Genomic DNA, 14,624 nt, shown 5'->3' on the forward strand with positions numbered 1-14,624 from the left:
ATCGAATTAGGAAGCAAAGCCAGGAAGCCTGACTTCGAAATATATACTCTGACAATTCCACACAGCTCCAGCGCATGAGGGATGTTTGCTAGGTTTCTACTGAATGAAGTAAAGGGTGGAGGACCAAGAGGGCCAGTCTTGGGTTGATATGATTGCCCTGTTATAGAATACTGAGCAAGCTCTCTTCATTCAGGTCCCAACTGCTCCCCAGGGGCAATGTTATGGTGAAACAAAGGACTTTTTCACGATGGTGATAATAACTTGATCATAACAATAGAGATCTATATATTTTCTAGGGCTGCCATAACAAAGTAGCACAGAAAGTAATTTTCCCAGTTCCAGAGGCTGGGAAGCCCATAATCCAGGTGTCAGCAGGGTTGGTTTCTTCTGAGACGTCTCCTTAACTTGTAGACAGTCTTCTCACTGTGTCCTTACATGGTCCTCCCTCTGGATATGTACATCCCTCGTGTCTCTGTGTGTCCACTTTTCCTCTTATAAGGATACCAGTCAGTTTGGATGAGGGCCCACCCTAATGGCCTCATTTTAACTTAATCACCCCTTTAAAGGCCCCACCTCCAATACTGTCACATTCTCAGGTACGGGGGTTAGGACTTCAGCATATGAATTTGGGGGCGAACACAGTTCAGCCCATAACAATATCACGAAGGCACAATGAGTTAATGCAAGATGCTTTGGCTGAAAGTAACAGAATATCTGCTGACACACCAAAGATGTGCATTTATCTCAGACATCAAGTCACCTAGGGCTCCTGGCGGGCTCAGAAGCTCATTTGGGTCATCTCACCAGGCTCCCACCTCCCACACTGTCATCCTCAGAGGGTTGGCTTCTCATTCTTGGGCTTGTTCAGTTTTGCTTATGAATGATTGCCTTCCCTCCAGGACTCATGTCCTTGCACAATAACTACAAAAGTAAGGAGATAAGATGGGGACGAAGCAGGCATTTTCTTTTTCCAGCTTTCTCTCTTTTTGTGCTAGAGACAGCTCTTTCCCATAATCCCCTGAGCAGATTTTTCTCTTAGTTTCATTGGCTGAACTGTGTCATGTGACCGCCCCCCCCACAGGCCAATCCCTGGCAAGGAGGAACAGGAGTGCCCTGATTTCCTTAAACCCATCATGAGTCACCCCTGGGGAGCACGTTGCTACCTGAATCACATCAGGATATCATTAGCAAGGAAAAAGTAGGGAATGGCTTGGGATAGGCAACCTACAGTGTCGTCTGCAGGTAGTACAACGTTCATGCATCCTCACATTCATTCACGCAACATATATTTCCTCAGCACCTACTATGTGCTGGAAATACAGCTGTGAGCAAAACAGGAAAACAATTCTGTGCCTTCTCAGAAATTACACCAACTACATGCCAAATTTTGAGGATATAGTAGTGATTAATGAGAGTTAGTCCCTGCCTTCTTGGGCTCTCACGATGTTCTTTCTGTTTTGGGGGTGAGTCTGCATATCCCAAAAAACATGCATTTCCCAAGGCAGTTAGAGGCAGTGCAGGGGTTCATAGGACTGCCTTCATGTCAAACCTCCATCCTCCCTCTTTATAAACAAAAATAACAAGCAGCAGCTGTTCTTTCCCAGGAAGCTCTGGCATCGCTCTGGAACCATGAAAGCCTGACCCCTGCTTTCCATGTCTTTGCTAATATGGGAAGAGTGGGACAAGGGACTTGTCGCCAGTAGGAGCTGTCTCCTGGCCTGTCCTCTGGCCTCTGATGAACACCATTCACTGGATGCTTGACACGTGCCAAGTAGCATGCTAAGTGTCTTATTAGCTGTCTTTTAGTTCATCTCTGTGAGGGAGCATTAGCAATCTTATTTTTACAGCCTCAGAGACGTGGAGGAATTTGATCAAAGTCAACAGCTAGTCAGTGCATGTTCTCCCCCACTAGCCAGTAATGCTGCCCACATTTTGAAGCTGATAGTTGAGAACAGAGGAGATATGGGAGCTAAAGTAGGTGTTCCACAATTTCTAAAATGCATGTGCTGCCTTAAAATGGGACGAAAACTGGCCAGTGCATGAGAAAACAGGGCAATGGTAATGTGAAGGGAAGTAGCTCTTCATACACAAGAGTTTTGGTCATTTTTTGCTGTGTAACACACCACTCTAAGACTTAGTGTCTTCAACATACAGATGGCCAAAAAGCACATGGAAAGCTGTTTAACATCACTAATTATTAGAGAAATGCAAATCAAAACTACAATGAGGGCTTCCCTGGTGGCGCAGTGGTTGAGAATCTGCCTGCTAATGCAGGGGACACGGGTTCGAGCCCTGGTCTGGGAAGATCCCACATGCCGCCGGGCAACTAGGCCCGTGAGCCACAACTACTGAGCCTGCGCGTCTGGAGCCTGTGCTCCGCAACAAGAGAGGCCATGATAGTGAGAGGCCCGTGCACCGCGATGAAGAGTGGCCCCCGCTTGCCGCAACTAGAGGAAGCCCTCGCACAGAAACGAAGACCCAACACAGCCAAAAAAATAAATAAATAAATAATAATTAAAGGTGCTAATAATTAAAAAAAAAAACAAAAAACTACAATGAGGTATCACCTCACACCGGTCAGAATGGCCATCATTGAAAAGTCTACAAACAATAAATGCTGGACGGGGTGTGGAGAAAGGGGAACCCTCCTACACTGTTGGTGGGAATGTAATTTGGTACAGCCACTATGGAGAACAGTATGGAGGTTCCTTAAAAAACTAAAAATAGAGCTACCATATGATCCTGCAATCCCACTCCTGGGCATATATCTGGAGAAAACCATAATTCAAAAAGATGCATGCACCCCAATGTTCATAGCAGCACTATTTACAGAAGCCGTGATATGGAAGCAACCTAAATATCCATCAACAGAGGAATGGATAAAGAAGATGTGATACACATATACAATGGAATATTACTCAGCCATAAAAAAGAATGAAATAATGCCATTTGCAGCAACATGGATGGACCCAGAGATTATCACACTAAGTGAAGTAAGTCAGACAAGACAAATATCATACAATATCACTTATATGTGGAATCTAAAAAAAATGATATAAATGAACTTATTTACAAAACAGAAGTAGACTCACAGACTTAGAAAACAAAGTTATGGTTACCAAAGGGGAAAGATGGGAGGGAGGGATAAATTAGGGGTTTGGGATTAACATATATACACTACTATATATAAAATAGATAATCAACAAGGACCTACTGTATAGCACAGGAAACTCTACTCAATATTCTGTAACAACCTATATGGGAAAAGAATCTGAAAAAGAATGGATATATGTATATGTATAACCGAACCAGTTTGCTGTACACCTGAAGCTAGCACAACATTGTGAAACAACTATACCCCAATACAAAATAAAAATTAAATTAAAAAAAACACTGTTAAACAAACAAACAAAAAGACTTACTGGCTTCAAACAACAAGCATTTGATCACGTCTGTGGGTTCTGCGGGCTCAGCTCTGTGGGTTGACAGTGCTCTGTGGGCCAGTTCTTCTGCTTTCACAGTGTGGGGTTCCTGGCGTGGCTGTGAGTCAGCTGGCAGTTGACTGGGACACTAGGAGGGCAGGGCTTGGGCCTCTGTCCCTCTCCATGTGGTTTCAGGGCCTTCCTTGACCCTCTCCCTGAGATCTCTCTAACAGGATAGCCAGACTTCTTCCATGGCAGCAAAAGCCCCCAGAAGTAAGTGTTTCAAGAGAGAGGAAGCAGAAGCTGCCAGTCTCCTTTAAGGCTGAACCTAGGACTGGCATAGTTTCATTTCCCCTGACTGGTTAGCATGAATCACGGGGCAAGGAGAGGCCACACCAGGGTGTGAATATGGGCCTGGGCTGGGTGGTCCCTTGGGGCCACCTTTGGAGACTCGCAACCTCAACAGACCCATTTCCATTAGAGCCTCAGCTCTTCCACCTGCTAGCTGAGTGCTGAGCTTTTGGCTTAAATCTCAGAACCTCAGTCTCCTGATCTCTAAAATAGGAATTATAATATCTGCCTCACAGGTGTCTGCAAAGTCTAAATTAAACATTGTAAACTCTAATCATGTATGTCATGGTGCTTAGAATATGGTAGGAGCTCATAGCATGTTCCTTTCCTATCGTTTCTTGGAAAAGAGAGAAAATTTGGAAAGGTCAGCCAGTATGATAAGCAGAAATATTAATTTTTTGGAGCAGCTACAATGTATACAACTCTGGTCTGTCCCTGGAAGGAAGGTAGACCCTCATGACCCAGTACAGGATTTTAAGTTTCTTCTCGTTTGGCTGTGAAGACACGTACACAGTAAGTAATAGCTAGTTCCCTATTATACCTGCTCTAGAAGAGGCACAGATAAGAAGTATCATGGGAGCTCTGAGGAGGGAAATCTTGCTCAGGCTGGGGAGGGTTAAGAAAGAAGGCTTCCTGGAGGACGAGGTGCACAGCCGAGCCCTTGAGGGTGGGAAGCAGTTGGATGGGCAAAGAGGAGGCAGGTGGGAGGGCCAGAGTGGACAATGGCGTGGAGCTGGACGATTCTAGCAGGCGGACAGGGAGGAAGCAGAGGCGGCGCCACCAGGGACTTAGTGACAGATAATGACAATTGTAGGTGCCATTTATTGAGAGCTTCCTACGTACTGGGCTTTCTTCTAAGGCTTTTGTACACGTGATCATGTACTCCTCACAATCACCGTAAGTACAGGTGTTTAGCCCCATTTTACAGACAAGGAGAGTGAGGCACAGAGGAGCTAAGTAACTTGCCCAACACCACAGAGCTAGGCTTCGAACCCAGGCAGCCTGGCTCCAGAGCTGTACTTGCAACCACTGTTCATTTCCACTGCCTCCGGGATGGAGGTAGTGGAAATGAACGGTGCACAATCTAATCCCTGTTTAGGGATTGGACTGTGCAGGATTGTAAGAATTTGGGCTTTACGCTGTAGGCAATGGTGTCCTAAGTCAAGGGGCCAGGTCCAGGAAGGCATTTCTGCGGGAATTTTGCTGTGCTGTCCAACACAGTAGCTGCTAGTAGCGGGTGGCTATTTAAACTTAAATATAAATTAATTGCAATGAAACTAAATTCCTTATCCACACTAGCCACATTTCAAGGGCTCTGTAGACACATGTGGCTGGTGGCTGCCATCTTGGCCAGTGCAAATCCTCATGCAAAGTTCTATTGACAGTGCTGAGTTAGCAGGAGAGCTGCCAAGATTTGTTTGTGGCTCAGGTGGACAGAAGCAGTTATGACTGCACAACAAGCCAGTTTAGAGAGTACAATTGTCAGAGAAGCCCATGGTTGTCAATAGTAAAAATGTGAATAGCCCACACGTTCATTCATTCATTCATTCAGCTGTTCCACAAATATGGAGGGCCACCCGTCTGGGGTGGGGTTGCAGTGGCACAGAAGAGGTGACAAAGAGGCATGAGTGAGAAATCCTCCAGGGCAGGGAGAGGGGTTTTCCAGAAGGCCTCCTGAAAGGGGCAATGCCGAGCCAAGAGCTGAAGGACGGCTGGGAGCTGGCCACGTGGAGAAGCTGGGAAGAGCGGTCCAAAAGGGCAACAGCTTGTGCGGACACTCAGAGGCATCACAGCGTGGCCACACCACCTCATTCCAGATTTTTGAAGGGGTGGGTGTGCAGGAGAGGGGAGCAGGGGCCAGGGGAAATGGCAGGCAGGAGAGAGGTGGGGTGGGGGAAGAGGAAAATTGTTCAGACTTGAGGCACTGGAGGCTGGGTTGCTGAGAGGGAGGCAGGAAGAAGACTGGGGTTCGAGGAGGTGTTAACTGGCAAGGTCCTTCTCTGAGTTGGGTTGAGTATCCCCTGGGCTTCCTCCCAAGTCACATACGTTTGCACAAGTTGGCTATGTTGCTTCCAGCAGTGATCCAGAGACTGTGGAAGAGGACTCCCTTCCAGAGGGTGGAAGGCATGGTACAGAACCACACACAGTCTGCCCTCTGGAGGATCTGAGAGGCTCTCAGGGTGAGCAGGAAGGCTTGGTCTCCTCCCTTGGGGAGGGAGAAGGATGGGGGTTCCCAGATGTGTGCCCCTGCTCTGTAGTTTGGGTATCTTCTTATCGTGACACAGACCCAGCAGGTACTATTACTATTCCCTCTTTATGGAGGAAGCAATTGAAGCTTTTGAGGTGGTACCCCTGGACCAGAAATCACACAACACGTGGCAGGGGTGGGAGATTGAACGTGGAATCCTCTTACCTTGTAATCTGGGGAAGGATGCAGGAAGAGGAGGCTACCCTTCCCCAAGGCCACTTTTTCCATGGAATGTGCTACATTCATTAAGCAGTCTCGAGATGAAGAAGTAAAGCTGAATTCAAAAGGAAAAGTTTTTGGTGCTATAAAAACAACCGCCTTATTTTGCAATTCTGTATCTTCTACTAACGAAGTTACAGCCTAAAGTGAGTTAATATTTCCCTTTTGGAGATAATGTTATCATATCTAAATTACTTTGCGGTTTTCCCATTAAGTTAGCTTTTAAATGGTGCCTCTAATGAGCCAGTGTGATAAGCTGAGCAGGATAATGTAGAAATCTCGGATAGCAGGGTTCAAGGTAACAGGCAAAGTGCCAGCAAAGGTGGCAGCTGCCTCCCCGAGGGACAAGCATTGGTGGTGAGCTCCAGAACACAGGATGTAGGGAGTGGTGGGAGAGCCTCCCCAAGACTCCCGGAGTGAACACTTCACCACTAAACAAAGACCATAAATTATGCCATTAACATTTAAGAGGATTCGTAATTTCCTCAAAGTTCTACTAAACAGCAGAGACTGGTGTCATATAGGGTATTTCAGACAGAAAAATGGGAAAGTTCTACTAAACAGCAGAGACTGGTGTCATAAAAGTTCTACTAAACAGCAGAGACTGGTGTCATATAGGGTATTTCAGACAGAAAAATGGGAAATCATAGCTCCTGACCTCAATGAGCTCAGAGTCTAACAAGGGAGAAAGGAATGCAAATAATAATAATAATCATGCAGAGGTGCTGTGTATTATCATTTATATAATACTAATTTGCCACACTTGGGAGAATTGACAAGACTGAAATACAGCGGACATCACTGGTAGAAAAAGAAGGGCCTTCTAACGCCTGAGCTGGAACGGTTCAATTTTTTTTTTCCACCATGTACTTCAGGGCCCAGTCAGTGAGGCTGGACAAAAATTCAATTTAAATAATAACCACTGAGTTATAGTCTGGACGATGTCTGACATTTCTACCTCCTAAATAATCTTTCACACTGCACCTCTCACCTCCAGCCCCCCAGCTACTATCCTCACTATTTTTGACCTCTTAGGCGCAGCTTCCTCATGGGCCCCAGTCCCACCCCCTCCAATCTACCTTCCCTGCTGCCACCAGGTGACCTGGCTGAAATTCAAAGCTGACCACATCACTCTCCTATTTAAAATCCGGAGATTAGCACAGTGCCCGGCACATAGTAGGTCTCAAGAGATACTGAATGAATGAATGGCACGTGGCCTCATTGGGCTACATCGTCATTGTATTAGTTTGCTAGGGCTGCCATGACAAAGTGCCACAAACTTGGTGGCTTAAACAACAGAAATTTATTCTCTCATGGTTTTAGAGGCCAGGCGTCTGAAGCCAAGGTGACAGTAGAGCCATGATCCTTCTGAAGTCTTGAGGGCAGAGTCTTGCAGCTTCCGGTATTGCTAACAATCTGTGATGTCCCTTAACTTGCGGCTACGTCACTTCAACCTCTGCCTCGGTTGTCATATGGCCTTCTTGCCTCTGTGTCTGTGTGTCTCTCTGTTCAGAGCTCCCTCTTCTTATAAGGACACCAGTCATCGTGTCAGGGCTCCCCTTAGCCAGCACGACCTCTTCTTAAGTTGATCACATCTTCAAAGGCCTTGTTTCCAAATAAGGTCACATTCACAGGTACCAAGGGTTAGAATTTCAATGTATCTTTTTGGAAGTTACAACTGAACCCACAATAGTCATTAAGCAAAACAACTCAAAAGTGGAAACTACGAAGGCTCTAAGTGGATTTATTTTTACATCTAAGTTCTTGTAGTTTCTCTCTTCTTCTCTCTTCTTCTCTTTTATATATACATACATATATATTTTTTTCTTGTTCTCTTTTTTAAGGCTGAAAACTTAAGCAATGCTAAAATGGAAGTAGATTAAACTGTTACAAGAGCATGGATTAAGTGGCAATTAACTCATGCAGAGGCTGAGGAGGCTTCAGAGAAAAGGTTTATAGTTGAGTTATTCTTGAAAAAGGGTGTAAGTGTGCAAGTGTATAAGAGACGACATTCTCAGTGGAGAAACAGCATGTGCAAACGTGTGGAGGTGTGGCCGCCCATGGCAGACCACCCGGGGGGATAATGTAGGGTTTTGTGGTTTATGTTGGTTCTGGGGTACTAACACGCAATAGGGACTTAACATTCTGGGGCCTCTCCCTGAAAACCCCTTTCTACCAGCTTTCCCCCCACCCCTACCTCCACCTCACCCCTCTCTTCCTGACTAGTCCTTTAAGATCCAGGTTACCAGGCACCCTATAGAAGCAAACAACAAGGCATACATGAGCAAACTTGGAAGCCTCACCTACATACATGTTTAAAAAATCAAGAGAACACAACCCACCATTCCAATGACTCAGGTCGTTATCAGTTGCTCAGAGCTGGTCCCCAGGTATAGAACTGAAAGTATCAGAAAAATGTGCAGGACATGACTCAGCTGTGTGAGCGTGTTTCCCAGAATTTGATCTGGCAGCCTGAGCCTTCAAGTGGGATCAGCAACATGAACAACAGAGAGATTGTTAATTTGGTTTAAACAGCGTTGAGTCCATAGCAAGAATCACAAAGATGTTTGTGCCCTGTGGGCAGGCATCCCAGCCCCAAGGATAGACTTGTCTGAGCTTGGCTCTCCCAGAAGCAGACCCAAAGACAAAGATTCCAGTGCAAATGGTTTATTTGGGAGGTGAACCCAGGAGTGGAGAAGTGAAACAGGGAGGGTAGACATTAACAGTACATTATCAAGGTCATTACCATCTCAGGAAACTGAGGCTCAGTCTGGTGGGAGACTCTGCAGGTGGTGTGAACATGCCTTAGAGTAATCTTTAGAGAGCTGGGGGACTGACCCAGCAACTTTGGTCAATAGGGTGAGAGTTTCTTCCGAGAGGCTCTAACTCCCAGGCATTTCCATTCTGTTCCTTGTGTGCAGAGGGAGGCAAAGAGCCATGGGTGCCTGCATTTAGAAGCCTTACATGGTAAGTGTAGGGTTAAGGCGGGGCATTGACAGTGTCTGCTATAACCCTCAAGAGATAACTCAGCCCAGGCTAAAGGGTAAGTGCAAGAAGATGTTCATAGAAGTGTTGACTAGGATAGCAAAAGTGAACAGATCACAAACAGGTGACGAAAACCACAGAAAACATCTAGCAAAATGGGAATGGTGTAGTCAGTGTCCATTCATTGAAAGGAGACTCAGCCGCCACCATGCGGATTTCAACGCCCTTTAGCAACATGGAAGAGGCTTGCTACCTAATGCTAAGTGGGAAATGCAGGATGTAATATGAGCTAGTTATACGTACACTACAATTGTGCCCGGGTAAACATCTATCTTTAAGAAAAGAAGCATCTGAAGAAACCACAAAGAAATGAGAATGTATTAGGGTGATGGGACCACACAAATTCTTTTGTCATGCTGTCGTTTTGATCGAATGGAAGGCAAAGATTCAATATGACTAACAAAAACACCAGTTCATATAGAATTGCACCCCCTCCCAAATAAGCTGCTTGCACTTGAATTCTTGTCTCAGCTTCTGAGGGGACCCAAACTAAAATGGGTCTATTCCCAGGACTGGGATGTCTGGGCTACAGGGCGTGAATTGCTTTATGGTTCTTTTTATGAACTCAGTGCCCTATTTAAACCAAACTTGCTCTCTTTCTGTTTTCATTTGCTGACCCTGCAATGCAGGATTTGGAGGCTTAGGCAGCTGGATTGGATCCTTGGAATCAGGCTCACATGGGTCCAGCCATGTCCTGCTTCCTTTCTTCACATACACAGAGGTTAAGGCACATTGGGAGCTGACATCACCAAGATGAATTCTGTGCCCAGGAGTCTGCAATTTATCAGAATATAAAGAATGTGGAAATGGAATTCAGCCTGCAGATTTGCGTTCCTTATCGAATGTCTCCAAGCATGTTCCATGAGGGACATAAGTTAAGCCTTTATCCAGGAGATACATTATCTCTGCGTGTGGCCTTCCACATAGTTTTCTAATGAAAGTCATTAGATGCTTGGCCCCTGGAGATAAGAGACCGGTTCTGCCCAGCCTGTGTTCCAGCCTGTGAGTCAGCGATGACATCAAATTCTACCCAGGGCTCTGCCTGGCAAGGCTACTCCAGGGGTCTTGGAAGGGCTTCTGGGAAAGGGAGGGGGGGTCAAGTGTCAGCCCCAGGGACCTGGGAGATGGGGCCAGGATGGCAAATGCTCACTGAGTCCTACTGCGTGCCAGCCAAGGGATAGACAGAGGTTAAGCGACATTATTCCTTCCCCCCAAGAAATTCACAGAATAAAATAATCCAGATGTCCATCAACAGAAAAAAAAATAAGCAAAATGTGGTCTATCTGTACAATGGGATATTATTCCTCAATAAAAGGAATGAAGTATGGATACATGCTCCAATATGGATGAAACTGGAAAAAATATGCTAGGCACAAAGGTACACATATTGTATGATTCCATTTGTATGAAATGTTCAGAACAGTTAAGTCCATAGAGATAGAAAGCCGTGGTTGCCAGGGGCTGGGGGAGAGGGGTGGAAGCGAAAAACAAAATAATGGTAACTTAGGTCAGAGCAAGCTAACAGCTTAAAACCAGACATTAGACAACTGTGTTCTCTAAAGCCTTTGTCCACCCTGCCACAAGGAACGGTTTATCTGACACCTTTTTTGAATGTTCCAGAGTCCCACCACATTGCATGGCTCCCTTCTCCAACCTCAAATTACTAATTTCTTATGAAGACCGTCTCTTGTTGTAATGGTACAAACCAGGCCCTTGGTGTCATCCCTATCACAACCCAAATGGCCTAATAAGTATTTTTCTAAAGAAAAAGTTCCCAAGAGGAACTCTGGCATTAGTAGTTAAAACAATTTTTCCCACCACTGAAGTATCATAGTAATTTTGGCAAGTTTAATTAATCTTGAAAGTTATCATGAACAACAAACATTACTAAGGAAGGCAAACAAAGAGCTAAGGTGGGGCTATATTAGTTCTGAAAAACCCTTCATTGAACATTTATTCTATAAACTTTTATGGAGTGCCAAAAAAAAAGGAATGAAGCATTAATACCTGCTGCAAGATGGATGAACTTTGAAGACACTCTGCTAAAGTGAAAAAAGCCAGTCACAAAAGGCCACAGAGTGTAGGATTATACGAAATTTCCAGAATAAGCAAATCCCTAGAGACAGAAAGTAAATTAGTGGTTGTCAGAGCTGGGGGAGGGAGGAACGGGGTGTGAATGCTAGTCAGAATATGGTTTCTTCGGGAGTGATGAAAATGTTCTAAAATTGATCGTGCTGATGGTTGCATAACCTTGTGTATATACTAAAAACCGTTGATATATATTTTAAATGGATGAACTGTATGGAAAGTGAATTTTATCTTAATAAAGCTTTTGTTATAAAAAAAGAAAAAAGAAACTCAGAGGAGAGAGGCATACTATTTGAGGCAAGTTCTACAAGGTTCATTAAGGAAGTGCTGTTTGAGCTAATCGGGGATCAGCTTGAGGGTGATCACAGACGGACTAAGGAGAAAGGGGTTCCTGCAAAAGGAAGAGCAGACAAATGCACAGAGACATGAAGGAAGGTCACCAGCAATGAATTATGATAGGATGATCTGTGACTTTGAGCTTCTGGGGGAATGATGGGCTCATGAGAATTTATAATTTTTGAACAGGTAATGCATTCACGTAGTACAAAATGGAAAAGTCTCAAAAAAGGCGGCCAATGAAACAAAATTCTCGCTCCTGTGTCTGTCTCCCACTCACCTAGTCCCCGCTCCCCGCACTGGGCAATCACTATTGCTAGTCTCTTGTATGTCCCTTATGAGATATATTACACATGTATACAAATAAGTATTCGTATGGGTTTTGTGTAAATGGGATTGGAACCTCATCAATGTCTCATACTTTGCTTTTAATATTAGCCAAAATCTTAGAGATCCTCCCGAATTTGTATACAAAGAATATGTTCGTGTTTTAGTGGCTATTTAGGATGTACCACGTTTTATTAACCAGTTTTCTTTAAATGGACGTTTAGGTTGTTTCCCATCTTTCCTTCTTACAAAATTCTGCAATAAATAACCTTATATATATATATATATATGACATGTCACATATGTATGAATTCATCTGTAGGTAAAGTTCCTAGAAGTGGAATTGCTCCATTACAGAGCTTGTACTTTTTAAAATGTTGATAGGTATTTGATAGATATTGTCACACTACCCACAATAGAGGTTGTACCAATTTATACTTGCATCAGCAATTGGTGAGAGAGCATGTTTCCCCACATTCTGGGGGTGTGTTTGGAAACATTGTCAGAGATCATTTCATATAGGGCCTTGAATACAAAGCCAGGAGGTTTGAACTTGATCCATTGACCATGGACACCTGTTGGAGGGTTTAGGCAGTAGGTGAGGATGGGCAGGTTTGAAGTTTTAAAAGCTTATTTTCATGATGACATCGAATAAATTTTGTAGGAAATTTTTATTCTCAAACAGGCATGAGTGGTAATGTGATGAGTCAGAGAGCAGAAAAAATCTCCATTAGGATTGAAGCCATGCTGGGGAGAATGTGATTGTCATCTGGGCACAGTGGCCACTGCAGACAATGGGGTTGGATATGAGCACAACTTGGTTTCTTTACCATCCATAACTATAGCTTTCCTGCCAGTTTTCTTTTATCGCATACTTCCCACAAGCTGATGGCTCCTCGTGAAACATTTAGCCCTGAAGGGTAGTGACATAAAAACCAATAACAAGGAATTTTTATCGGAAGCTAATGGTTGACCCAATGACAAGCAGACAAGTGATACAGCAACTTTATCTTTCTCTACAAGACCTTTTTGCAAATTAATTGGATTTGGAACTGCATGGAACAAAGAGCTGGGGGAAGCAAAAATGCAGACACATTCATTCTGAGTCTTTTGTCTCTTAGACAAGAAGTTAGTCACGATTATGTGATACAACAAGAGAAGGAAAGATGGATGGCAGTCAGTTGTGAAGGCACGAGCATATGAAGGACCTGAGAGCCAGGCCCATCCAGATGCTCCAGCCGTGGTTCAAGGATGAGCACCTTGGCCTTGGTACTCTTGGGGCTTGCTCTGGGGTTTAGGGCCATTACGGCTAAGCCAGAGGATGGCAGCTTTTGCCCTAAGAGCCAAGTGGCTTTCAGAGATGCTTGTTATGAATTTGTGCCTCTTGGCCGCACCTTCTATGGTGCCCAGAGCTGGTGCGAGGAGCAAGGAGGCCATTTGGTTTTTATTCATGGAGAAGGCACCCAGCTATTTCTGCAGAAGCACCTCATCCACGACAGGGAATGGTGGATTGGACTCACAGGGAACTTGGCTTGGAATGGAACTACAGAAGGTAGGTGCCGTGATAATTACGTTTTATGGGGAGCTTGTGGCTGTGATTCTCACCATAGCTTCTTACCCAGAACTCCATGGAACAAATTAGTATGTCCCAATTCTCATGGTAAGGAGACCCTCCTTTTTGGTTGTTTTGTGGATCAAATAAAATAATTCTTGTGCAGTACCTAGCACAGAATCCAGCTTGTAGCTGACATGCTAGAAATGTCCCTTTCTTTGCTTGTGCCTAAGACTAGCTATGGATTCTTCAGTTCTTGCTAGAATAGTGCCTGGCACTGTCCTGAGTGCTTCACGTCCATTTTCACAGTGAATCCTTATCATAACCGATGAGACAGTTACGATTGTTGTCCCTATTTTACAGATGGGAAAACAGAGTCTCAGGAGATAATGACTAAGCTATTTTCAAAGCACTTCCACATGTCCTTCCCCGACTTGTTATGAGGCTGAAGTGGGTTAAGTGCTTAGCACAGCTCAATTCACATTAGACAGTCTCATGGTAACAGTCGTCCTGGAAACGCTACCTTATCCTTCTCTCGGTGAGGACCCCTTCCTCCACCCCCCGCACGTTCAGGTGAGTCCTCCTCTTTGCACCTGTAGGATCTTGTCCACACATTTAGGAGAGCACTTTTGGCATGACTTCAGTTTTTAGGTGTCTTCCCCCCAGACTATGAGCACTTCAAGGGACGGAACCATTCTTCTGGCCGTTTTTGTTTTCCCAGTGCCCGTACACAACAAAAAATGGATGTCCGTATTTAAGCCTTACCCCTGCCCCATGAGGCAAGCACTGCTACTCTTATTTTATGAATGAGGAAAATAAGTCCAGAGGGATGAAATGACTTGTTCAAGATGACAGCGTCCTGCTACCTCCCATTGCCCAGTAGAAGCTGCTGGGTTTTAGAAATGAGTAGCTTGGTCTGGGCTGAACACCTGTAGAAATGTACCAGCATGGATGGAAATACTTTAATAAAGGAGCAGCCGGGGAAGCTCATTTTAGGAAACTCACAGCCAAGGGATTTGAATTCTAAAATGCACCT

The 14,624-nt window shown here is 44.7% G+C and overlaps 2 protein-coding genes across 2 annotated transcripts in view; one reads left to right on the plus strand and one right to left on the minus strand.

The window, feature by feature from the left end:
- The window catches only part of BCO1 (beta-carotene oxygenase 1), a 90,683-nt gene that overhangs the window by 40,013 nt on the left and 36,046 nt on the right, over positions 1 to 14,624 (minus strand). The window lies entirely within an intron of this gene.
- Positions 13,288 to 14,624, plus strand: part of LOC137752350 (polycystin-1-like protein 2) — an 81,607-nt gene continuing 80,270 nt past the window's right edge. Inside the window, 1 exon segment of the mRNA XM_068527086.1 lies at positions 13,288 to 13,588. Coding sequence (XP_068383187.1) covers positions 13,288 to 13,588 — 301 coding nt within the window.

The sequence above is a fragment of the Eschrichtius robustus genome, chromosome 19 (genome assembly GCF_028021215.1).
Source record: "Eschrichtius robustus isolate mEscRob2 chromosome 19, mEscRob2.pri, whole genome shotgun sequence".
NCBI classification, from domain to species: domain Eukaryota; kingdom Metazoa; phylum Chordata; class Mammalia; order Artiodactyla; family Eschrichtiidae; genus Eschrichtius; species Eschrichtius robustus.